We start from the raw sequence: 25,615 nt of genomic DNA, 5'->3' as shown, positions 1-25,615 counted from the left end.
GAGAGGAGGAGTGCGCGTCGCAGCAGCGTTCTCCACAGCGCGGGGATTCCGCCAATAAACTGCTCGGCGATGCTCCACACTGGACCCGTACCGCTCCCCCGCACGACGGCTCGCCGGAGGATTTCCCAGCGCCCGATCCCCGCCACCGCGGCCAGGTAGGCGTCGAGCCGAAACGCCCGAGCGCCCTTCTCCGCCGAGCGCCTTCATTTCCTGCATTTCTCCGCGCCCTCGTACGAAACGAAGACTGGAACGCGCAACATGGTCAAATCGGTCCCGGTTCGCCTCGTTTTTTTTAACAACAGCAGAGAAGCGAGCGGCGCGGACCGGTTCTGCCTGCGCTAAACGGGTCTCTCCCGGTTCCCGGGGCGTCGTGTCACGCTTTGCCATCTTTATTTCTGTCTGTGGACGGGCCGAGAAGCGGCTTTATTTCCACTTTGTACCTTTTTTACTCGCAGGTTGCGCTGCTACTCCTTCATTACACCATCTTTTTTTGCTTGAATGTCGTGTTCGGTGTCCTGGGCCTTTGGTATAGGCTCTGTTTATGTTTATGGTTATCATGAGGTTTCAGTCAATAAGGGGGAATTGACGGCGCAAAGGGTAAGGTCAAAGGTCAGGCGAACTGGAGACTCATCTCTGAACCAAAAAAAAAAAACGAAAAGGAAGGTGAACTTTGGAAATGTTAACGTGGTTGTGTCGTTTCATTGCTACGTTTTTACATATTATTATTATTATTATTTTGGGGTGGGGATGGGGGTTGCGGCGGGTACGTGGAAGTAGCTCCTGTCCTTCATTTGCATGTCATTAGGAGCAGCTGCTGGACTAACGACCCGGCGGAGCCCCCATACTGTACGTGTGAGGGGATCTGGAAGCCACGAGCGGGTGGCGATGTGACGACAGCCACGTTATCGCTCCTGCGGCCGACGTGTCACCAGAAGTGACTGCTGGTTTTCAGTACTTCAGAACAAGTAGTTTAACACGCATCACGTAACAAGTATAGCGATTACACCCACACGTAACATTAGTGGAATTGGTGCGTTTTTAATTTTCCATTATTGAAGAAATCAAGATTTTGGGCAAAATCACAATAATCACAGCGCTCATGATGATAGGCTGAGGCTTAAATAATATCCAGGATGTTGCATTCTTTCCATCTCAAACTCACCTATTGATACGGATGCTTTCCTTGGGTTCTTTTTATATCTATTTTTTTTTTTCTATATAAAACTTGCCAGCAGACTTTGGAATCTGTAAACATTGATGAAAACAGGGCCGTTAAGAGTTCCGCTGCGCACTCGTGGACCGCAATTTATTGCCACCTTCAGATTTTTCCACGTTTCAACCCTGCAGCGTGCTGTAGGCACAAGATCCTGAGTCAGGAGGCTCCACTTTTTACATAATTTTTTTTCCCCCAACATTAATTTTAGTCTCCAGACAGTCAAGTTTATCCTTGCCTCCGCGGTGCCGAGTGCAGCCACTCCCCCTCTGTTCGCTTCTTTTTACACGTGTAGTCCCACACGTCACCCGGCTTCTGAGAGGGCGAGTCTGTACGCCGGGTAAGAGGCACACTTTTAGATTCAACTTTATTCTGCGGGGTATGGGTACCATGCCAATGATTTGAAAAGCCGGAGTGTAGAAATGTTGTGTTACTTACTTGAAAATCTTTTATGATTTATGTATTGTAAAAGTGCATGTTTTGTGTTTGCTTGACAGGCAGATTTAAGAATAAATTTTGCGATAAAGCGAAATATATGATTTTGGCGGACGTCTTTGGGAGTGAGGTTGGTGCTATAATGGAGCGGACATGCCCTGTTTTTTTTTTTTTTTTTTTTTGTCTATTTAAAATTTTACTGATGTAGCCATTTTTGAGGGATGCGGTGATTATTGGAATGGCCAAGGTTTCACTAAGCATCTCTCATGTCATTTTCTGCTGATTTAAAGTGTGTTAATTTCAGTGTGTGTCAACTTCAGTACATTTTGACGAGAGATTAGGTCCACTTAACTCTGCAGATAATGCACTGGAATAGTGAGGTCTGAGAGATGGACTGTAGTAAACCACATGCTCTGATGGAGACCGTGAGGTTCCTCATTGGTCCCTGTGGAGAAATTAAGCTCCTCCCGACACGTCCATGTGTCCACTTGCCCGAAACACAGAGGCAAGATACCAGGAACTCAAAGAGCAGAGGAACCAGAGCAGTATAGCAGCATAATTGCCATGAGTAGAGCAACACACACATGGACAATACCTTATCACAGTTCCAGTAGACCGGGGCGGGATCACAATATTATGAAATTCAATCGTTGAAACCATACATAGCAGGGTCATTTAATTTTTTTTATTGTAATATTTTTGCCACACTGATTATTTATTTCCTGAATAGTTAATTATGCAAGAAAATATATAATACACGGTCAAGCATTTACAATCACCGGTGGCCAGTAGACTCGTCCTACAATCTTGTACTATTTCATCTTTTGCTCGCCTTGGTCTACGAACAGACACGAGCCGCCCGGTTATGTCGTCGTATTGGTTTTTACATATTGCACCTATATTAAATAATTAATGGTGCTCTGAATTCACTCCGCAGGTCAGATAAATTAAGCCCCATCACAGCCCATTTAAAACCAACATCTGTGAAACAACCGTGCCAATCAATGCGATGCCCCGGTGAAAGCCTCTACCTGGTGGCTCTGAGCGGGCCACGTTCTGAATTGAAACAATTTGTGATGCATAAGAGCACCATTGTGCAGTGTTGATGTTGCATTGTGGGTACTTGTTTGTTTGTCCGGTATCAGGATCGGAACAGGAGGTTAGCCAGGTCCAATTAAACAGGTTGTTATTCAACGGTGTCTTATTTTAACCTGGTTATATTGAGTGAGGCTGGCCAGAGGCTTGGCTAAGTGAAATGCCAGTCATTCCCGGCGAATCTGGAGTTAGTGGCTTGTCTGTGTAAGCTGAAGGATTGATGCATGAGCCTGTCTGGAGAGGGGGGGAATTCAGAGTCCAAGGCCATCTCGGTGCTAGCCTATTACTGGGACTGTCCTTCACTACATCTCAGCATTCTGTCCTTTTGGAAGCTTCAAAGCCGAGGCAAGGACACAGCAGCGGGTGCTGTAAGTGGCGTCGTGGCCAGATTTACGTAATGATCGGAGTTAAATGCAGGTGTCTGACACCTCGTATGTACCAGAATCAGACTCCCAGAGGACCTTCATACTAGCCTAATTACATATTTTCCAAAGAAATGAAATAGGATATGTCAGTCAAAGATGGCTGTGTGTGCTGAAGTTTTTTTTTTTTTTTTTTTTTTCTCCTTTACGGAACAATTGCGCACATGCTTTCCTTTATATCGCGGACATGATCAGGAGGCTTCTGTCTATCCTTCAGTAAAACGTTCACAGCTTTATGTGGATGAAGCTGGGGTTCCCCTGATTATTGTTCTGATCCGCAACGCGCAAGTACCTCTTTAGTGGTCAGGGTTTTTTTATTGCATGGACTGTATTCATTCTGGTCTAATTTAAATGTGTGATGTTGCTGATGATTAAGTAAACAATCAATTCTGTTGCAAATTTATAGAGCAAATTTGTGCTCTAAAACAAATATTTAAAAATGTATTAAGAATAAAATCTTTTTTTAAGACTTGAAAAATAACCGCCACACATTTATATAGAATCAAAGTTAAAAGCCAATGTATAAAAATGATTTTTTTTACCCTCAACTTAAAAATATCCCGAAATGGTGAAGATCTGACTGTTCCGTATTCTGGGAGCTGCGACTGCAAATGACCGATCACCCGCAACCTGGATCTTGGAACCCTGAGGAGTGATTGTTCGGCAGAACAATTGTGACCTGGGCTATGCTAAAGGACCACCTTTCTGCCTTACAATCAGAAGTGACCGGGACAGTCCCCCAGGAGACACTCAGGGGTTAAGTGTCTTGCTCAGGGACACAATGGTAGTAAGTGGGGTTTGAACCTGGGTCTTCTGGTTCATAGGCGAGCGTGTTACCCGCTAGGCTACTACAAGGCTACTGAACTAGCACTGAGTAGCTAAAGTAATTTATGCAAGACGAGAGACACAGGAAGTGAAGTGCTGCTTTTGTGAAAAATGAGATTAGACTACGTGGCCTGTAGTGTAAACGGTTATCTGCGGATTGAGTCTTGGTGGGGTGTGGAGATGCATTCTAATGACAGGTCTGAATAGCCACTTGTCATCGTGCCATGTAAGATGGATGTTAATGGCAGCTGATGCCTGATTTAACAAATATGGTCATTATCCTCCTAAACTCCCTGCCAGTCTGGTTGTATTCGTAGAATCGCATAACTTTCCACTCCCTGTCCAGACTGAAAGTCTTAACATTAAGTAGAGCTGTTGCCAGGCAACCAACGGTACCTCCATTGGCCAGATGGATGTCATGCCAATATTGGAATTAACTGACTTGCATGTACCTTCCCTTTTTTTTGCGTTTTAAGCAACTTTCAGGAGTTAATGCAAAATCTGATCAGCATGCAGCTAGCATTCCGATGAAAAGGCCATTGTAAGCAGAGAAGAGGGACAATGAGGCACCACAATGGAGAGCAGGAAGTTCTGTCTGGGTTCTGGACAGTGCACCCTTCAGCTTTCTTCCCCTGTATTTTATATTCATCAGCAGAGCGCCAGATCAACTTTCCCTGCATCCCAATTAGCTCTCCACAGCAGGCCGAGGAAATCTCGAGTTGTGGACCTGGCAGAGTTAGCAGTTTGAAGACGTCCTTGGCAGAGGAGGGAACATAAATGCCCCTCCGTCCTGGTGAACTACTTTGGGCTCATGGAACTGGAGCCGGCCTAAAGAACACCCTCTTTCACTGGTATTAAGGTCACAACCTGACCTTGACCTGGTTCCTGGAGAAGCATTTAAGCAACCCTCTAATCTAATCATGGAAGTTCTTGCAGTCCCCAACACGCACACACCAAAATGTTGTCAGCTGCAGGAGTCAGACATAGTAAAAATACACACTGGATATTTCCCCCAGTGACACACTTGTTGCTCGCTGTTGACGTCCCATTTCACATCAGAGTCGAGACCGGTTCAGTCATTTTCCTTTTTTTTTTCTTTTAATTCTAAGAACAACAGATTTGACTAAAGGAATTTACCAACGAAACAAGAGTTACATCAAACTCTGCATTTTGCAATTTTATTACCTCAAAATGGATTCTATGCAAAAATGCCCGTGCCTGTTATTTGTTGAATTTTGCCACTAACACACCCTCTTGAGCTTAAATGAAAGAATGAGAAAACGATATTTATGTACACAAGGATGGACTGAAATGACTATACAGGACTATTCAGGTCACTTTGTACATGGCTATATATATATTAGAGAAGCACAGCATTCACAGTACAGTTCTCTATGAAGCTCTGAAGTCAATACAAGCATTAAAAAGCATCTCTCGCTGTTTGGGACTTCATTCCTCATACTGATTCCTTTTCAAATTTCATTCCTACTTATTATAAACTGCTGCCTGAATGATCGCCGGACCATTATTATCATGTTTGTTACCAAAACGAAATATTACGGTGTAAACAGTGTCCGTGTGAAAGAAAGCAATCGGGCCTGCTGCCCCCTTCAGGATCATCCCCGGATCACTCCGCTTATCGAACACCGTGTTTTCTTCCCTGCTGCTCGAGGGTTTTTGGGGCCGCCTCCCGACTTGTGTAACTCTGTTTACGTGTCTGCGGCAGCCGTTGAGGTCGAGCAACTATGATGGGTTCATTCTTTAAGCTACCTGTCTTTTCATGGCTGACCTTAATGATTACACACAGGCTTGGCCTGACCTTAATACACTACAATAGGTTTAGTGGTGCTAGGGTTAATGACTTGTCTAATTAACTTAGATGTCTATATCAAGCAAGCTCTCGGTACAAGTAAATGTCAATTTGTTTTTCTGTATTGTCTTGCTTTTTTTATGTGTTGAATTGTTCCTTATCCAGTTGTTCGAATCGCAAGATGCTGGACTTGATCAGCGAGTTTAGAAAATGATTGTACAGATCTGCAATTCTTGAAAACAACATGTTATTTACTATATTTCAGTCGGGCGGAGCATACGATTCAAATATGGCACGGTTGGTGACGTTACGACGTCTACGTCCTCCATGTAAACACACCACTGCCTATTACTGCATGCCTTACAGCGATCAATATATCTGCTGTGCTCATATTACAGGGTTTCTATCGCGACAGGGGGAAGTGGGTGTGCCGTCACACCGCCGGTGCGGTAAATCTGGTCCGGCACAGAACAGCGCGCTCAACACGAGGCAATTGTTGGTGGAGAAAAGCTCCGAAATTTCGGATTATGAAGCACCCGGGGAGATGAAGGCGCCATGAAATATGAATGAATAATTGTCAGCACCAGTGCCTGGGCTGCGAGGGTATTTAATTAAGGCGTGATCCGCCTACTCTCGCGTCTGCCCGAAGACGGTTCCGAGAGCGGCGGTGTTAATGAAGGCAGCCTCTCTCGCGTTCCCTCTGATCAGGCTCTGCGGAACCTTCGCTCAGCCTCCTGGAGTAGGAGGGAGGGGAGGAGGGAAAAAAAAAAAAAAAAAAAAACTGGGTTATGGCGACCTATTTTTCTCACAGTTCACAGAGGCGGAGGGTGGCGGGGCTGCCGACAGTCCAGCGAATTGGGTCAGCGGTGAGGGCCGCATCATGTAAACGGCTTGTCGTGTTTGGGAGAAAGCCGCAAATGAAGCATAGATTACGGAGGTCTTTTCAGTCCCCGGTCGTCTCACACAGACGCTCTCTGTGCAGCGAGGACGCCCTGAAGCGCTTTCAATCATGCGACCGAGCGGTCCGATGCGGAGCTCTGGCGATCTGAACAACAAGGCTGCGTACCCTGAGGTTCACCGGGAAAAAAGATGCAATTTATAAGGCTGGAACGTGTTGGGAGGGGACCTTATTATTTTTCATTGATCGAATGCCACACAGCAGATCTCATGAAAGAAAATCCACCGACGCCCATTCAGAACCGAAGCCCACGCTCACCCCTTTTCTTGTCGCTTAATTTTTGTTGCATGTTTTCCAACGTCAGTTTGTAAATGGGGAAAAGAATCCGAATCATTTCAGCAAGTCGGCCTTGATGTGGTTTGCTTTATATTTTGTATTATAGAACTTGAAACCACATCAGAGCCATAAAGTCTATTTTGATGATCACATTTACACAACAAATTTGGACATCTTAAGGCAACAGAAAATACCCTGTTAACACATGCATCTGCAAATTGGGAAGGTTGCCGGTACCGTCCACACACACTGCTCCCTGGATACAGAGGACACGTTTCATTGTGTCACACAGCATAACAAAGCACGCAGTATCACAATGACACCAACAATCACTTTAATCATTTACATTTACAGCATTTATCAGAAGCCCTTATTCAGAGCAACTTACAATCAGTAGTTACAGGGACAGTCCCCCCCCTGGAGACACCTAGGGTTAAGTGTCTTGCTCAGGGACACAATGGTAGTAAGTGGGATTTGAACCTGAGTCTTCTGGTTTAAAGGCGAGTGTGTTACCCACTAGGCTACTACCACTCTACCACTTTCATTGCTAGAGAGAATGCAGATTGGAATTGACACATTGATTGGTTAGGGGTATATCATCTAGGATCCAAATGCTTGTTCTCTTTAGCCCCAGGTTACACAAATGATCCACCCATATGCGACACTACAGCTCATGTGAAGGACTGTAAAATGTCCCCACTCACAGAATACACACATCCCAACCAAGCCACCACATCGTACGGTATTGGAACGTTGATGCCAACCAATAGGGACCAATAATGTTTCAAATGCCTTAAGATGTTCAAGATGCATGTATTAACAGGGTGTGTAGGCCCGTCTGGTTCTGCATTCATATGGATGTTACCTAGATACACCTTTCACATGGTTCACTCCTCTAGAGGTGCAAAGAAGCAAACCCTGACCAACAGAAAAGCGACTACATTCTTTTGAGTTTTCAGGTTAATTTGAAGGAGGCTCTTCTCTATCTCAGATGCAGCTCCTCTGGGGCAGGACCGTTTGATCTGTCTACGGCAAGGCCAGAGGGCAGAACAAGAGCAAAGCGAGATGTGTTCTCAATGCACAGGTTAAGGTTCATGTCTGAGTTTATTTGGGAGGTTCAAATTCAAGTAAAGAATGCTGACTAATTCATTTGACCAAGTAGCCTTAGACCCCCTACATCCATACATTTAATGGAAACGGTATTTCCTCATCCAATCAGCCTCTTTCAGCAGGAGAATGCACCCTGCAACACACATGCTCTGTGGAACAGGTTTACCCGCTTTCAAAGCATTCGAGTATCAGTGATGTGATGGGGAAATTAAGTCCAATCACAAGCTCACAACTTGCTGGATTTTGAAGGACCTGACAACCCAGAACTCAGTCAGAGGTCTAATGGAGCCCGTGCCTCGACTGGCTTGAGCTCTTGTAGTTTTATTGTTGGTGTGTGAACAGTATATGCTACCTGCTGCGTTTCTAAATAGCACAGTGCTAAGTCCCCTGGCACTTTCTGGAAGCGTGCTATATTTACCCAGGTGTGCCAGCTTGGTGACGGGAATAACTTATCAGAGCAGAAGGGTTATATGTGGCTACAGGATTTAACATGTTTGTATTTTTAATCACACCCTCGCTAATAGCCGCTGCTCTGTGGTTGGCTTTTGGTTTATTATTAGCCCGTGAAGTGCTCATCTCTGTGAGAAAAGCACCTTACTCTAATTGAGACGCATGTCCAGCCATGTCCTTAAAAAGCCGGTATTGGATCCGCAATACGGTGAGGCCCGCCGGCCTAGCTCCTGGCCACCGGTAGTCCTTCAGGCAGCAGATGGCTTCCAGCGGGAATGCATGGGACATGTGACACCATTTCCAGTCATGGAAGGTCCGGTATACCAGTGGCTGTGGACACTCTGAGATGTGATCCTCTACAAACATGCAAGGCCTGGGCAGGGTAGATGGGAAGGAGATGTGCTGCGGTGTTGGTTTTAAAAGTGTGCTACTCTCCCTGCACTTCAGTTCATGCTCATAGGGGAAAGTGCAAATATTTGCTTAATGCCGTGAACCCCGGTGCACCGCTGGTGAGTAACCAAGGGCACGCTATTTGCATGAAGATAAAAGCTCTGACTGTCCTCTCTCAGCACATCTTTTGCTGTAGAGTTTTTAATATTTATCTAGTGCATTTGCAACGAAGGACATTATCATAGGAAAGGACACAACTCCATATTCTTTTTCAAAACAGTTTTCATGTAGTTAATTGCAATGGCAATGATGAAGCAATAATAGACGAGTAGCAGTGCTACTGTGAGCGGTTACGGCCCGCCTCGTGCACCGTTTTACCCTGTAATACTGAAAACTGACCTTTTACCTTTTTTTTTTTTTTTTTTTTTTTTTTTTTTTTTAAATAAGTTTATGCAACTGCATGGAAGCCGGTTTAAAATATTGGAACGTTGTCATTCTCAGAATAATGACACACACACTGTACTCATGCTTGTGTTGACATGCTGCTCCGCTGTGCAGCTGCCAGGAAGTGTGTGTGTGTGTGTGTGTGTGTGTGTGTGTGTGTGTGTGTGTGTGTGTGTGTTGGCACAGATTCTGTGTTGGGGAGATAAAATACTATTCTAAATTTCTTTATCACAGTGCTGTGAAGTCCTTGCCCACTTGTAGCCCCACCCTGGTCAGTGGGTCACGTCACGTCTTTCCACGCGTCTTGCCGATATGTTCATTGTTTTTGCGATTTTTGTCTATGGAACTGCACCTTGAAACTGGTTTTGGGAACTTTCCTGGCTAAACGCCCTACAGTCTGAAGCAGTGCCGTTTGTGTGGACGTATACAATAAAGGATTTATGGACTGGGATCTAACGAACCTTCTAAATCCGATCGGTTACATCTCATGCTCCTGGAGCCCAGAAGGAGAAATAATCCTTTTGAAAGTGAAAGTTTTATTTTGTGCTCGTAAAATGGCTCATTTGTTCCCACGACTTTCAATTAATGATCCTGTTTTAGGCCAGATTGTGTCTACCTAAGCTATGCAATCAAAAATGCGGATGAAGTGTGACACGACAGGCCTAAAATGGCAGCTAATTTTTATACGCAAAAGTAGTATAAATGGCAGGGTGTTGTCTCAAATTTGAAAATGTCTGACACATAGGCATTCTTGACCGAAGCTTCAGATTCCTGCAGGCATTCCATTATACTGTGTGTAATGGAGAATTGTGTACTGATGATATAACTCTTATCTGCAAGGACAACTTCCAGATCCAACGTAATGGCTTTTCCCTCCAGAGCCTGTGCCGTTTGTCAGTGGCGACAGACATGCTGTCATCTGTTTTGACTGCTACTTTTATTTCTCTTTTTAAAATGGTTTCGGCGACCTGTGGCGTTTGCCTGTTCCAGCGCTACACATCTTGCCTTTTAACTGTTAATTACTGCTCCCTGCGCACTAATTACATCTGTTATGGAGATCGCTCTCACGCGTCATCTGACAAGGAATTGTGACGTGATTTGGTCACGATCTATCAAATTCTGGCTTTCCACACGCCGCTTTAAACAGTTGTACTTGAAATTTGAACAGATGCGTGATCGATAGATTTTATACTTTTGCAATCCTGAGGTGGCCATGTCCCACTCGGAACCACTGCACCTTCTCCAACATTTGTGAGACCGGTTTGTGAAATCTGGCGTATCGCGGTTCAGTCGGTAAGGTTAAAGATGCAGCGTCCTGATAGGTCTCTCCCAACAGGGCAGCGATAAGAGAAACTGCACAGATTGGGCGGGGGTGGGTGGGGGGTAGAGACATTCGAGGAGAGTTGAGATGTCCATCAAGCGGCGTGAATGGTTTTGTCTTGCAGATCCAGTTCAAGGACGCCTGCAGGCAAGGCAGCGCTCGCCGTGCCAACGATGCTGCTCAAGGTCACACGTGCTCGGCCTGTGACATTCAGCAACAACAGGAAGGGGGTTTGGGGGGGGGGCGCTCTGAAATCTGTCACTCCCCCCTACCGCCCACTTTGTGTTTTTTAACTCCTCAGCGTCTGTGGGTTTCGTATTTAATTCGAACCCCAACCAGACAGCTTGCCTAGGGTTGCCTCGGCAGAGAAATGTGTAAAGATGCCGCCCCCGCCCCTCCCCTGCACCAGTTGAACTCTGCGGTTACGTCGACAGCTTTCATACCCCAGCTTAACTTCCAAATGCAGCTTTATCTCTATTGATTAATGGTTATCCTGCTGACACCTGCCATTGTCTGGTCCGGGATGCTCTTTAGCAAGGTCAAAGTCCTGGGAGGATGTCCCTCGCGCTCGCACAGCAACATTGCCTAACTACGTTATATGGGCACCATGCTCGATACAACGTGCTATTGTATAAATATTGATAGATTTTTTTTTATATTGGCCATTTAATGAAATGTCAGCACATGTAAATCAATTCTGTATTTGGTGGGGGGGGGGGGGGGTGCTGCACTTTGGTTGTTCACTAATTGTCAAATCAAGCATGTCTGAAGTAAAGTATTTCTGACACTTAGAAGATGAACGTTAATGTTTTTTTTTTTAAGTTTAAAATGGGGGGTTTGCAATGATTCGCAGCTCTCGTGCATCCTACTGTCTCCTGTCAATATGTTACACACGCGAAGAAGTGCAAGCAGTGTTGCCAGATGTGTGATTGTGTTAACCAACATCTGCCCAGAATGCATAAGCATTTAACAGCCGCGATGACGAGTGATTTAAAAAGGAAATCAATCCCTCAATATCTATTCCCAACAGGTTATTTTTTCTGAAATACCAAATCCGTAAGATCCTGGCAACTTCCTTTTCCTGCATTCTTGTGATCTCATCTCTGGACCGTGTCAAAACTGTTCCCCTGTGCCTTCTGGTCTGCGATCCTGAAATCAACTTTTATTTTGCTTTTAATATTGCTCATTTTTGCCAAAACAAATTTGCCGTTATTATTTATTGATCATCTGGACAACTGTCACTCTAAAAGTTCGTATATGTGGGCGTGACATGAATCCTTGTTCCTACACATGAACTGACGGTTCACTTGCGGTTTAATTTCAGCGTTCTTTACGGTTACCTCTGCGTGGTTTTATTGCTGTGGCCGATTGGTGAATAGTAATGCAGTTGCTGGTGAACACTGCTGCATTTTGACAGGATTTTGCTGGGGAAAAAATGTCTACTCATTATTGTTGTGGATGACCACGCCCTCAGAAGGTGTATATCAAAGGTGCCAATGACTGCTAGTGACCTTTGACACTTGCAGAATCTGCAGGAAAAGACGCCGCTGCCGTCGGTGGATCCCTAAGGTCACCTTGTCTGAATATTGTCAATAAAACAATGCTTATCGCTTTTTCCTTCTTATGATAAAAAAAATAAATGATCAGACAGCATGGGGTCCGAACAATCGATAACGGCAGTCGCATAAATCTTCCTGGTATCCAGCTCGCTCTCTCATTTTTGCTGATTGGCTTCCCCATTACTCAAAACAGATGTGTTTTTGGAGATGATGAATTGTGCAATTACGCAAAATTTGGCATCGAATGATATCTGCCGCCGCACTCAAAGAGAATGCCACGATCCTTTTATTTTTTTTTGGTCGTAAATGCACGCGCAGCACTTTGGCACTTCCTCGCGCAACAGGAACCCAGCGTCACTGGTCCTGCCATTTTCGGCGGTTTGAAGAAGGCGGGGCTAACACGCAGCGCCCCGCCTCCCGAGCCGAAGCTGTAATTGGCACCCGCAGCTGCTCCCTCTCCTCTGCTTTGTGTGACAGCTGCCTAATTGGGCATTCTCCTCTCGCGCCCGCCCCGACTGCTGACGAATGGCAGCGGATTACAGATGAGGACACTGTGACCCGCTCGACCTTCCCGCACAGCCGCGGGGGAGGGGCCGCGCCGCGCCGGGTCACCGGAGGATGAGGTTATGGGAAGGTGGGGATTCTGCCAGGTGGCAGATGACAGAGTGTCACATGACGCTAGCCCCATGTCAGTGTGTCAAGGACGCCGCTATCGGCGCTGCCGCGGCTGCAACCTTTCTCCCCCTTTTTTCCTCCTTTTTCTCCTCGCTCTCTGCTCGCGCTTTGTTGCTGTTTTGTTGCTCCTGGCTGCGTTCACACTTTCTCACAGACATAGTCCGCCGAAGATGGCCGACTCATTTCTACCGTTCCGAGGCGGCCAAGGTGAGGCTGCGTCCTCTTGTTAAGAGCGATTAATGGCACTCGTTATGTACATAATGAAATATTCCTGCTGACTGTGCTGCTGTCTCTTCTGAGGAGCGTCTCGCACGAATCCTCGTACGAGCGCAGGCGAAAGACTGCCCTGCATATTCATTAACGATTGGACTTTTGTTCCAATTATTGTAACCTTGCTGGCGTTCCAACTACTTCCAGTGCAGGGCTGGATTCTAAGAATTATCATTTTTATTATTTCATAAAATGTTAATAGTTGTAATTGAACTGAAACTCTGCCGGGTATATAGGTTTCAGTTTACACCAATCTAGCACTACTATTAAGGCAGTGACCAATGAAGGAAATAAATAAATAAGAATAAAACGATTAATGATCAGGTCTTGTGGGTTGTTTCTGATACTCCTGATCCATCCTGGACCTCGATGGAGGACCGTGTGTGAAAGCCGTAATGCTGCACTTTCGTTTCTAGGTGTAATGGTTGCTGTGCAGTTTGATTCTTGACTTGCCCGGTAAGGGTCATTATTAGAAGACACTTGTCATATCGCTCTGCCATGGGGTGTGGCCATTGGAAGTAACATAGTAATATAGCAAGTAATCAAGAATTGAAATGTAAGAATTAAAAACAGGCAATGTCTTGACAGCCAGCAGTCTTGCGCTGTGCATTTTATGAGGTTCCGGCTGCGTTTGTACAGGTTTAACACTGACCTTGTGAAGCTGATTTCAGCCTCTGAGTGGGGCGCTCTAATCCCACGCCCCGGCACACTTAGTCTTGATTATCGGCAGTGGTTATCTTTGAAGCAGACAGCCCACCCTCCATTTGTTTCTGGACACTCCTGCGGCATGAAGAGTGTCAAGTCACGAGAAAGCAAGGCCGGGGGGGGGGGGGGGGGATCGAGGGAGCAGGAAGATGGAGGGGCCAGACCATTAGTATTCTAGTGAAGCGTTCCTGCCAGTAAAGCGAATTGATCACTGTAGTTTACCTGCATTAGCCACCACAGCTCCAGAGAAATGATTGTTGCGTGAAGGAGGCCAGAATATAAAGTTCAAGGTCAGCCTCAAGCCAGATGAACTTGATCTGTGTAGCTGCATATGACATCTTACTGGGCAGTACACTTCTACCTGCCTGTTCCGTTCTTTTTATGCAGTGGAGTCAGGATAGGGGAATTGTCACCTCCATCAGAAGAGTAAAAAGAGTTGGAGTAATTACACATGGATATCCTGGCATGATGTGAGTTTTTGCTCCAAAAAGGTTCCACATAATCATTTTATCCTTTTAGTAGGTTAAGTGCACTCATCTGATTAAAAACCTATTTGATTGTATTGTATTTGAATGTTGATGTTTTTTTGCCATCATAGCTAGTCATCCAAATAAGGTTTTACTGTTTTTAATTTGATATTTAAAATATATATGGCTCTGAAGTAACACAGTACGTTGTTGCACTACTTTTCCAAGTTAGCATGAATGTGAAGTTATTGTCATTGTGAATCACTTCAGTACAGCACACAGGTGATACGACGAAATGCGTCCCCTGCATTTAACCATCAGCCTTGGTGAGCCATGAAAGGCGCCCGAGGAGCAGCGTGGATGTTACCTTACTCTGTATTATGGGTCCGCTTCCTTACCCGCTTCCACCCCTGCCCCACTAATGTTATTTCTGAGTGAAAGAATTGTCTATATGCCTGATTTGCACACTTTGGGATTATTATGAAGTGCAAATAGTAAATAGAGCTGTGATTCTCATGAATTAATATATATTCAATCTAAGAAATCCTTTATTTACAGTGAATAAACAAGGCTACGCTGACACCATATATTACTATAATTTAGGGGCCTAATCAGAAGTATGGAATTCTATAAAGGGTAAATGTCTATTTCGTGTTCAGTTCTCTGTGAACAAAATGAATGTAATTAAGGATCTGTGCTCCATTTGGCCGAGTCAATGGCAGCATGTTTTCCAGCACTCTGCTTTATGTAAGGGGAGTGCAGAGGAACTCGCTGGGCATCATGGGAGTTGACTCTGGCAATGTAGGTCAAGCTGATGTGTGATCTGTTGGTGGTTGATGCTGTAATTAGGAATAATGAACAGGAAGTTTCGGAGTACTGAGCCATAAATGCTGCTTGGCCCTACAGGGAAGGGGTCCTTGTTGGCTGGCCTAGATTTGTTTTCCTTTTCTGCTTTTCTGTGCATTTGATTTTTAAGTTTATATATATTTTTTTTAGGTTAAGAGGTGATTGAGCGTTATTGTACATTTGAATAAAAGCAGCCAATCACGTCCAGTTTTTTAAATTTGTGTTGGGCCAGAGTCCTTGCAATTTCTTCTTATTTAATCACGTCTGAACATATTGAATTTGCAAATGGCCCGCTGCATGGCCTGTTGAGCACCGGCTGCAAGCCGCCGCAAAATCCATGATATAATAGTGTTTATTAGTCTCCCTTCTTTGAAATTCCTTTAACCTTGGCTTACCTTTAATGTACAGGCAACACATCTGTCAGGCTGGTGTCAGATATTAGTGATACACACAGCAAGGGCTGGATTGTCACTTTTTATTAGCATGACTGGCTTCGCACGGACACCAGCTGTTGCGTCAAGTCGAAAGCTTCTGTGACGTGAGTGACCTTGACGTTAACCGCGGATCCTGTGGCTCCTTCCCTTTTTTTCTAACCGTGCATTTTAAATGGTTTAAATGGATTACAATCCTTCACAATGCATGTAATTTATTAGCCCCTTTTTGTGTGCATGGGGGTGGCGGTATTGCAATTAATCTTGTAGCGCACATGTGAATGATGGTAGATTGGCTTTGGATATCGGTTCTCTGACATTTGCATCAGGTCGACCATTTGCAGCCTGGTCCATTTTTGCTCCGACTCCAGGTTGGAAATTGCCTCTCCGCTGCTGATAATGTTGTGACCTTCCTGTTCTCGCTATCTGCGAGTGAGAAAAGACACCCTCGGATGATAAAGCTTTCGCGTCCACGGCTTCTTTTTTGCCACTGGCAAGTGAAATCACTTAAAATGCTGTTGGGTGTTATTGCTTGACATTGTCAAAGATAATGGATAATTACTCGCAGCCCCGGGAACACGAGGGAGGGGGAGGGAGGGAGTCTCTGGCTTCCCGCGTCCAGCGGGGACGCGCCTCGCCTTCATGGAGGGAGAGAGCAGATACACATTTTCAATACGTGCACCGCGAGACCATGCACAACACACCTCGCATGCCAGGTCTCATTGAGTAATGCCCACTGGCCTCAGGGATGCCGCCCTTCACGTAGAGACCGTTCCTCTTCCGCCATTAAGCGTCTGCGCTGGATTTTAGCTGATTATATAGTTGGCCTTTTACCAAAACGGAATGCTGTTTTTGCGACTTGTGAAGAATGGTTGTAGGTGGTAGCGTCACACCATGTCATCTGTTTATTGTGCATCGCTGTCGGCAAATCCACAACAATTCGGCATTTAATTGAGTTAAGTGAGTTTAATCCTGCCCATTAAGATTAGCAGGAGATGTCAGATGGCCCCATTTGGCCAGGTTTCCCTTTGTTGTTGTCAAATTTGGGTCACTGGCTTCGGATTGGCTAGTAACTGAGACCGATTGCCCGGTCTGGACAAATTCATTATTTGAGTCCCCTTTTTTTTTTTTTTTTTTGGACCAAAACAACCTGTGCGTGCCATGCTAGTCCCTTTATTTTTATCCCATGAACACGCCAGTCAAAGGTCTCGTCAACCTGTAAGGCGCGTGATGGTGTCGACGGAATTAGCGTTAATAGACACGTCTTCCCGCGTTCACATTTCAGTGCGATTTTCACCTGGTTGAATTTAAACTCTTTGAGCTCCTCCGCCGCCTCTGGCCGTAATCCGGCGCCACGCTCGTGGCCTGCGCTTAACACATTAAGCTAATGCCAGAAGGGGGTGCAGCTGAAGGGATAAGACAAACTCTGGCAAGTGCACAGCACTGGAGGGAGGTGGGAAGCTCCGTATTAATTAACCTTTGTGGACGTGGCCGCGGCGGTGGGAAGTCTCTGGCTTTCGCGGAGACCGAGCTGACAGAGTTCAAGGCTCCCGGCTTGTGTGCACCGCCCGTGGCAGTGTCATGTTATCTGACAGCGGCCCAGGCCACGGAGACCTGCCCTGCGGAGCCGAGGGCTTGACAGGTGCACCGGGTCTCCGCCCCGCCCCCCACCCTTAACACCTGCCAGCCGAGCCAGAGCGCTGCCAGCCAGAGTGTTGGAAGTTCTCGACATCTCGAGTCGCGTCATGCCTTGGATCTCACCAAACAGCCACCACACCAACGGACGGTTCTCTCTGCTGCGATCAGGGAAGCGCTTCCGCTCCCTGAAGTCCAACACAGAGAGAATGAGGAGGAGCTTCTTCCCACAGGCCATCCGAGCTCTCAAAAACAACGCTACAAAGATCTCCAATACACTCCAGCACTTTCACTTTCAATCACTCTGGGCTCTGTTTTTAATCTTTATACTTTATACTATGACTTTCACTCATTTGCACACCTTCACCCTACCTGTTACACATATGTTAAAGACGTAAAAGTTTAATATTTGGTTATGTTTGCAATATTTGCATATTGGTTTTCATTGTATACTTGCAATATTTGCAATTCAGTGGTCTGTAGCAGTTGCTAAAAGCAATCATACCGTGTATGACTATGTATGTGACCAATACAATTTGAATTTGAAATATGGGCTGCGTCTAAATTTGCAAAAGTTTAGCATTAAGAACAACTGCCGTTTATTATTTCAGTTTCCAAAAAAAAAAAAAATTCCAACGTCCACAGTCTCGTGGTTCCAGAAGGTGGAATCGAGATACGTTCTGGTAATGCTTCGATGCCCTATGGCTGTATTTATCTTGGGGGCAGAAGCAGGGAAGAGGGCGCGGACCCTCCGGCTTTTTATCAGCCAGCCGCTCTCGGACTGCCACGGTCAGAAAATGCCGAAGCTGCTGCACACACTCCGCTGAGCTTCACACCGAAGTGCATTTTTAATGCCCCGCCTATGTCGGGGACCTTTTTCTGTGAGGTTCACCTGGCATGAGAGAGCACTTGCGTTTGTTGACTGAAGGAAATGTCACCGCCGCCATGGCCAGCGGGGCTCGTCGTCGGTAAGGCAGCCCTAAGTGAGCGAGTGAATATAATCCACCAGAAGTGTTGTCTGCATGCAGAATGAGAGTGAAAGCCCTTCATACGTGAGACCCAGCCGAGACGCATTTCTTGAGGGGCTTGAACTTGAGGGTCTTTGGCGTGCTGCTGTGCCTCTGAATATATATTGTTGATGTGAACGAATGGGAAGAATTCATCCATTTTTCATCGGACGTTTCCTGTGTTCAACATGATCACACAGGTCTTAGCAGAGACTAAAATAACTCTGCATCTTGCCTGTGAAGTTAAAAGCCCAGTTGATTGAAAGACCACACGTGTCCATAATAAGGGACGATACAGAATAAACCAAAAAAAATGCAGTAAATCTATGATTGAACCTAAACACACATACCCGTAATTCATTATATGGGGTGCTTGTTTAAAGTAGAATGTGATCCCCAGCAGACCTGTCTCACACCAAACGAACTTGGTTGTCAGTGTGTGTACAAGGCGTTGAAAGGAATGCGGCTTGTCATTGTGCAAAACCGTGCCACTCACATTCCTCTCCTCTCTCTCCTTTCCGCAGGTCGCTGTGTGGCCCTGTTTGAAAGCAGGAGAGCGGAAAGACGACACAGAGAGCCCCCGAGGCCTGCCAGCACTCACTGGCCAGCGTGGAATGCGGCAACCGGGACATGAAGGAACCCTGCCCACTCTGACGGGGCTTCGCATATATACACACCTATCAAAATGTTTATCTGGGGAAACGAGAGAGTGAGATCCCATCGTGGTATTTCTCATTTTGAGCACAATGCAAATTAAACCCGAGTAAGAGCAGCGAAGCTGATTTCCACGTGTCCTTGACTTGATTTATTCATGGACGCTCATGTCACCCCTAAACTGACAACGCACCTTTTCCCATAATTGTCACCAACCTATTGAACATGACTCATGGGGAGGAGCCTGGCCCTGAGACACACCAGGATTCAGCTGTTCTAACGTATCTGGAAGGTTTACTAATGCATCCGGTGGGTACTGGGCCTGGTGCCATAGCGACAAGGAGAACTGAGGCTGGCAACAGCAATGAGGAACAAAGCAACAAGGCGGCCTGCGGCCTCCAGCTCTCCAACCACAACACAAGTCCGAAAGAGAAAAGCAGCTCTTTGAGTACAGGTACGCTACACCTTAAGAAGGCGAGACTGCTGCGCTCAGGGGCCTGGAGTCAATCGGATGCGCACGGGCAGAACGTTCCAGGCGCTGACCTGAATGGCCAACAGCATAAAACTGGACTGGATGGCTCTCCGCAAGGGGAGAGCACTCTGCTGGCCTCCCTGCTGCAGTCCTTCAGCTCGCGCCTGCAGAGCGTGGCCTTGTCGCAGCACGTCACGCAGAGCAACAAACAGCTGGACGCTGGTAGCTGTGAGGGTGCTCCCCTGGACCAGGACTCATTCCAGGGCTATGGCACCGCCTCCAGCAGACTGAAGGGCTTAATGAGGAAAAGCAAGCTGCAGAACCACAACAGCAACATGCCTTATAGGCAACGAAGTGGCCAGGAGAGCCTACAGTCCTCCACCAGCACCAGCCAGCCCTCGGCTCCGCATGCTTCGCCGGAGGCCGTGTCCTGTGCCGAGCGTCTGAAGGCGGTGGCCAACCTGGTAAAGAACAGGTCCAGCCCCGCCCCTTCTCCCAAACCCAGCATGGCTTGCAGTCAGCTAGCGTTGCTGCTGTCCAGCGAAGCCCATCTGCAGCAGTACTCCAGAGAGCAGGCCTTAAAAGCACAACTATCCAGCCGCTCTGCCAGCGAGAGGCTAGCTGCCATGGCGACGCAGCAATCACAGGATACCAGATCGCCCAGCATGGGGGAGCCCCTGACGGGCCCAGACACGTTAAGCCCTTTAAATCCCCCGAATGGAACGCTCCCCCAACCCGCCAAGCGCAGCCCCTCCCGCCTCCCGGCACAGGCTCGAGCGGCCAGCTCCCCGTGCGCCGGACCCCAGTCCCCCAAGGGGAAGCGGCCGCTGGACAAGCAGTGCTCCAGGCCTCCGCAGAACTGCAGCAGCCTCCTGCTGCTCCTCCTGAACAACCACAACAGCCCGAAGGAGCTCACCAGGAACGGTCACCTCGAGGAGGGTCGAGTCCTGCCGAGCCGGGCTTCCTCCCTCCAGTCCGACAGCGAGAACAGCCTGACCAAATACAGCAGTGACGCGGAGAGCTCGTACTCCGGCTGCTCCCCCATTGACCTCTCGGTGAGGAGCCGGGTCTCCAGCCAGGAGTCAGTGCCTTCTTCCTCCTCTTCCCTGGACAAGCTCACGGAGTCTCTGATAAACAAGTGGAAGCCAGACACTCCTGGACCAAAGGTCTCAGAGGCCAGGGAGCTGGAATTTAGCCCAGACGTTAAATCCCATCATAAGGTCACTCTCATGCAGTTACTGCTGGACCGCCGAAACGGCGAAAAGGTAAACAAAACCAGCGATAATCCAGATTTGCAGCGTGACCCAACACTTCGTAACGGGCCTGCCGCAGAGCCGCGCCAGCGGATCGGGGCGTGCGAGGAGAGCCGGACTCCGAGCCAGCTAGACGTGCGGACGAGGAGCACGCCCTCCCCGTACGCTCAGGCCAGTCCCCTGGACCTGAGCAAGCTGAGGTCCTTCCCCGGCGAAGCGGTGGCTGAGCCCGCTTTCAGCGCCAGTAAACTACTGCAGAACCTGGCTCACTGCGGCCTGCAGAACGCCCGCGCCTCCCCGCCGCTTCGAGCTCGGAGGCCGCCGAAAAAGCGGCAAAGTCCTGAGCTCGACGGGAGCCTGAGCTCTCCTCCGCAGGCGAGGCCCGGCGCGCCCCTCCCCAGAATCCGGACCCCGGGTTTAGACCCAGCCCATGCCGGCGTCGCATCGCCAGGGAAAGAGGCACCATCCGAGATCGAGAACCTCTTGGAGAGGCGCACCATATTGCAGCTCCTTCTGGGCACGTCCACGCACAAGGACAACCCGAGCGGGAGGAGAAGCACAGACGCAGCGGCCAGTGGTGTTGAGATGCCCTCTAGGGCATCAGTCAGCTCCAACGGATCTTCGCTGAACCTGAACGTGAAAACGGAGCCAGCGGAGGAGAGCTTCCCGTTCAGCGGCCCCGACGATGGGATGCGCTGCTGGAAATGGGGAGGGTTCGAGAAATACAGCCCTCGGCCCGAACCTCAGGATCATGTGAAAACGGAGCCGTGTCCTACGGAAGACGTCGCCAAGTACGGCCTCCTCAGTCAGCTACTGAAGCAGCAGACCACTGCCCACCACTCAAGCGCGCCCGTGGACCATGATGGTTCGAGCGCGGTGAAAGAGGAGCCACCAGACTACCGAGGACCAGTTCCCAAAAAGAGAAGGCTCTGCCAGGAGCTGGCGGAGCACCTGAGCAGCGAGCTCTGCCCGAGAGCAGCGGACCCTGGCGTCTGCTCGCCGGATAGACTTGGCGGCAAGAGGGTGCAGAGTCCAAAAGAGGACAACTCTCTGGTCCCAAGTCCTGCCAGCAGAGCACTCTCTCGAGACAGCCAAGGCTTTAATGTCCTAAAGCAGCTTCTCCTCTCCGACAACTGTCTGAAGGACTTATCCCAGGTGAGACCTCCCTCCAGCCCACACGGCCCCCAAGCTAACGGGAACTTTACCAGTCAGCCTGGTTTTAACCACAACCTTGCCAAATTGCCATGGCACCCGCTGTCTGTGGCGTTGGGGACCAGCAGCGCCCACTCACTGTCTGCTCCACCAGGTGCAGTGGGCATCAGAGTTTCGCCCTGGGAGGTGTCACAATCACAACCAAACTCCACCGTTCTGGTGAAGGATTGCGGCAACCCTGTGAAGAGTGAGAGCGCTGCGGGGGAGAAGGGCGACTCCAGCCCAGACTCCCCTCGGCTGACCAGGTCCAACCCCATCTTGTACTACATGCTCCAGAGGGGCAATGGGCAACTGAGGAAAGAGCTGAGGGGTCACGGTGAGGCGGCCCACTTTGGGGTCAACGTCAAGGAGGACCTCAGTGCTGATAAGTGCGGACTGAGGCCGGCACAAAGGCTGTTGGGGCCTAATGTGAAAGAGCACAATGGATCCCTGGAGAAGTAGAGTAGACACAGACTGCCAAAGACCAACAAACTACATCTTTTTGTGTTGAATTCCTCTACTGACATGCTAAATCGATTCCAAGTGCTTTTCAAGTATGTTGAGCAACCCAAAGGTTGTAGAATCTGACCAATACAGCAAAGTCCAAATTGCAAAATAACAAAAAATTGTACCAAACTGACAGTCTGTATTTACATTCGACGTACCTTTTAATTTACACCACGATCAGTGCACTTTCTTATTGACTGAAGGTAGACCACTAAGCACAACACTACATCAGAACATATGTGGCATTAATTACTGTTTTTTTTTTTTTTTTTTTTAGATGAACCTACCGTGCTTTTCATAAGTAAAACAACAGTTTTGGCAAGATCAGTTCAGGCACATTAGAAGTCATTCAAAGCGCTGCATGACTTAAGGAATGAATGCAGGAAATTAACTACAACATGACTTACTGTGGCAAAGCCAGCATTATTAACATGCTTTAAATTAAATGCATTGTTTTGTTTATATGGAATGATGTATTGTAAACTGTTGGTTTGTGGTATTTTATGGCATGAGTTGAGTAACCTTTTATCTGTTTGAAGTGCATCTTTTATTTTTCCTTTTCTAGTTTTTTTTTTTTTTTTCCCCGGTTTGTATGATCATGTTGCATTTGAAATATGTATGGTTTTTGGAAACCAGTATATTAAAACAAAACTCTGGCAAAGTTGATATACTTTACCAACAAAAATACGTCTAGAATTGCTTGATATCAAAGAATACTTTGACCCATAGACACCAGTATTTATTTTAAATGTTCTTTTCTCATAACTTTGACATTCATCGAGTCTTAAAATGTGATCTTTACAATGTACAGAATTAATTGTACTCTGTTGCTGTTTCCAATATAACAAGATTTGGCAATGGTTATATATAAATATTTATGTAAATAGTACTTTCTTTATGAAAGATACCTATTTTGTATTGTGAAATAAAAAAGGAAAATGCCCTAGTTTTTAATGGTGTGTAATGTAAATATACTAATCTGTGTAATAATGTACATATCAAGGCAGGGGGCGAAATGCTGTTTTTTTGCATGCATCTCTACGTTGTGAGCTAATGATAATCTTTGTTCTGCAACCTGTCGTGTAAACTCTTGATACTCAACACTGCTGCCTGTTGCATGCAGACGCATGGGAAATACCTGTGTTTCGAACCAGGGAATGGGGAATTGTCAAGTCTTAAATATCGGTGTTCTATCATGGGCAGGCAGTTACTGTCTGTTAATATGTTAATACAATCATCGACTGTTGAACAACTTTTATATAAATATGTACACACACACACACACCCAGAACCCTTTCCATTGCTGCTGTTATTCTTAGAGGCTGAGTTCAATTAGTCTGTTTAGGTACTAAATAGCATTTGAGGTCTAATGTCTAATGACCTTTGGCTTTAAAACAATCTGATTGAACTCATCGCCCTACTTTTAGTTCAGTGTAATGACCTGATATACAGTGGCCTGCATTGTTCTTGAGAGAATTATGTCATTTGCAGATAAAGTTTAAGATTCCCCTTTTGGTGTTTATTTGCACTGATACCTAAATTAAATGCTAAAAGGTCTGAAGTCAGTTGTAATTCTTGAAAACACGTTTGCTGATGGGTGGAAAACAAATTATTTTTTTTTTCTTTAACTTTGCAACATTTGGTGATTCGTTCATATATGTTTGACCTGTGAAAAGCCTGTTAAATAAAAGCATAAGTATTTGTTCAATCTGTGGTGTAAGTGTCGCACTGTTTAATAAGACCCGTGGTCTGCTAGTCGCGGTGACACACGAATGTTTTCACACATGAAGACATTTTGCGATCAAAGCGGTTTTATTTGTTACCTAAAGCTTATTCCCAGGTTTATGTGCAGTGGCAGGACCGAGACATGGTATGCACGCTGAAAGCTGTTGTGTGAGTTTAATGCCCCAGCGATCACACAACATACTTGCTTTGAAAGGTAATTACTTTCACATATAAAAATCCGATTTGATCTGATTGCATTCCTATTGCGTTCTTTGTTAGAGAACGTCTTTGTCCTCTGCATGCACTTGCATGGCCGGTTAGAGTTCAAATGAGTTCAGATGCATTAGAGTTGAAGCTTTGTGAAAGTCATCATAGTAGGTAATTGTCATGAGGCGCCCTGGCTGCATGTGACAGTAATAGTCACCTGCCAGCTGGATCAATGGCTTCTGTTTGGTGTGAAAACCCGGTATGTTGTTTAGAATATCAGGCACATGGCTAATATCCATTTCAAAGTCAGTGTCATGGGGGTGTTAACAACTTGCATGTTACTTTGATAGTCAAGTGTTTCTTAGAAGCCAGCAGTGTTCCATTTGCATCAGACGTGGGTTTGTTTGCACTCCCTCAGTGCCGAAACTCATGCTGCTACCCAGCTCTGACCCCGCCTTGCCATAATCCTCCAATGTCTTTCTTTCAACTTCGCATAACCTTTCCTCCTCTGTGAACTTCACCATCCATAGATTCTTATCATGCTTGAACTGCCAGTAACCCCTATTTCATTTGGCTGCGAAACAGTGGGAGAAAATAAACGCACAAGTCACAAGTTTAAACCGGGGTCAGCGTTCAAAACCAGACAATCAAGCAATTGTGTGTGATTCGATCTTTGATATCTTGACCTTCTCTGGCGGCCAGTAAGTTGGATTGAATACAGAGGACCACTTAGAACTTAAATGAAAGCAATCAAAGCAAAGAAAAGATTGCTTGTAGTTACAAAATGGAATGGACCAGTTAAAAATTTCGTCATATTCATTCAGCCACTGAGAAATGGTAAATGTTTAGTCTCAGCAGCTCTCGACACACAATTTTACAAAAAAACGTGTACATTTTTACAAAAACATCTCACATGTGTGCCAGCTCCATCTCTCCACCCAGTTGCTCAGGGGCTATTGATCTTGAAGGTGTGGCTCTTAAAGTCAGTGCCTGACCCTGCCAGAGGGGTCATGACCCTTGATCAACCCCTAACCCCTCCAGGCTTTCTGCTGTGGATCAAATGTTGCATGCAGCTGTGAATCCTGTGCATCCTGAGGATGGCCATAAATACATCTGCAGACGGGATTATTTTAGTCCTTGTTCTTATGTCAACAGAAAGTGTGTTAATCTGAATGCCTCCATCTGCTTCAGATCATCAAATCATTTATAATATTTTTAAAGGTATCTAATGAATTTTCTCACAAATGTACAATTCAAATATG

At 46.5% G+C, this 25,615-nt stretch overlaps 1 protein-coding gene across 1 annotated transcript; it reads left to right on the top strand.

The window, feature by feature from the left end:
- On the top strand, positions 1–24,129 carry nrip1b (nuclear receptor interacting protein 1b). The gene is made up of 2 exons (XM_028984924.1): positions 1–155; positions 18,869–24,129. The coding sequence occupies exon 2, from the start codon at positions 19,224–19,226 to the stop codon at positions 22,374–22,376; it is 3,153 nt and encodes a 1,050-aa protein (XP_028840757.1). The 5' UTR covers positions 1–155; positions 18,869–19,223; the 3' UTR covers positions 22,377–24,129.
- Positions 24,130–25,615: the final 1,486 nt, after the last annotated feature.

Source organism: Denticeps clupeoides, chromosome 6 (assembly GCF_900700375.1).
Source record: "Denticeps clupeoides chromosome 6, fDenClu1.1, whole genome shotgun sequence".
Lineage (NCBI taxonomy): Eukaryota > Metazoa > Chordata > Actinopteri > Clupeiformes > Denticipitidae > Denticeps > Denticeps clupeoides.
This window is presented reverse-complemented; position numbering and strand designations above follow the sequence as displayed.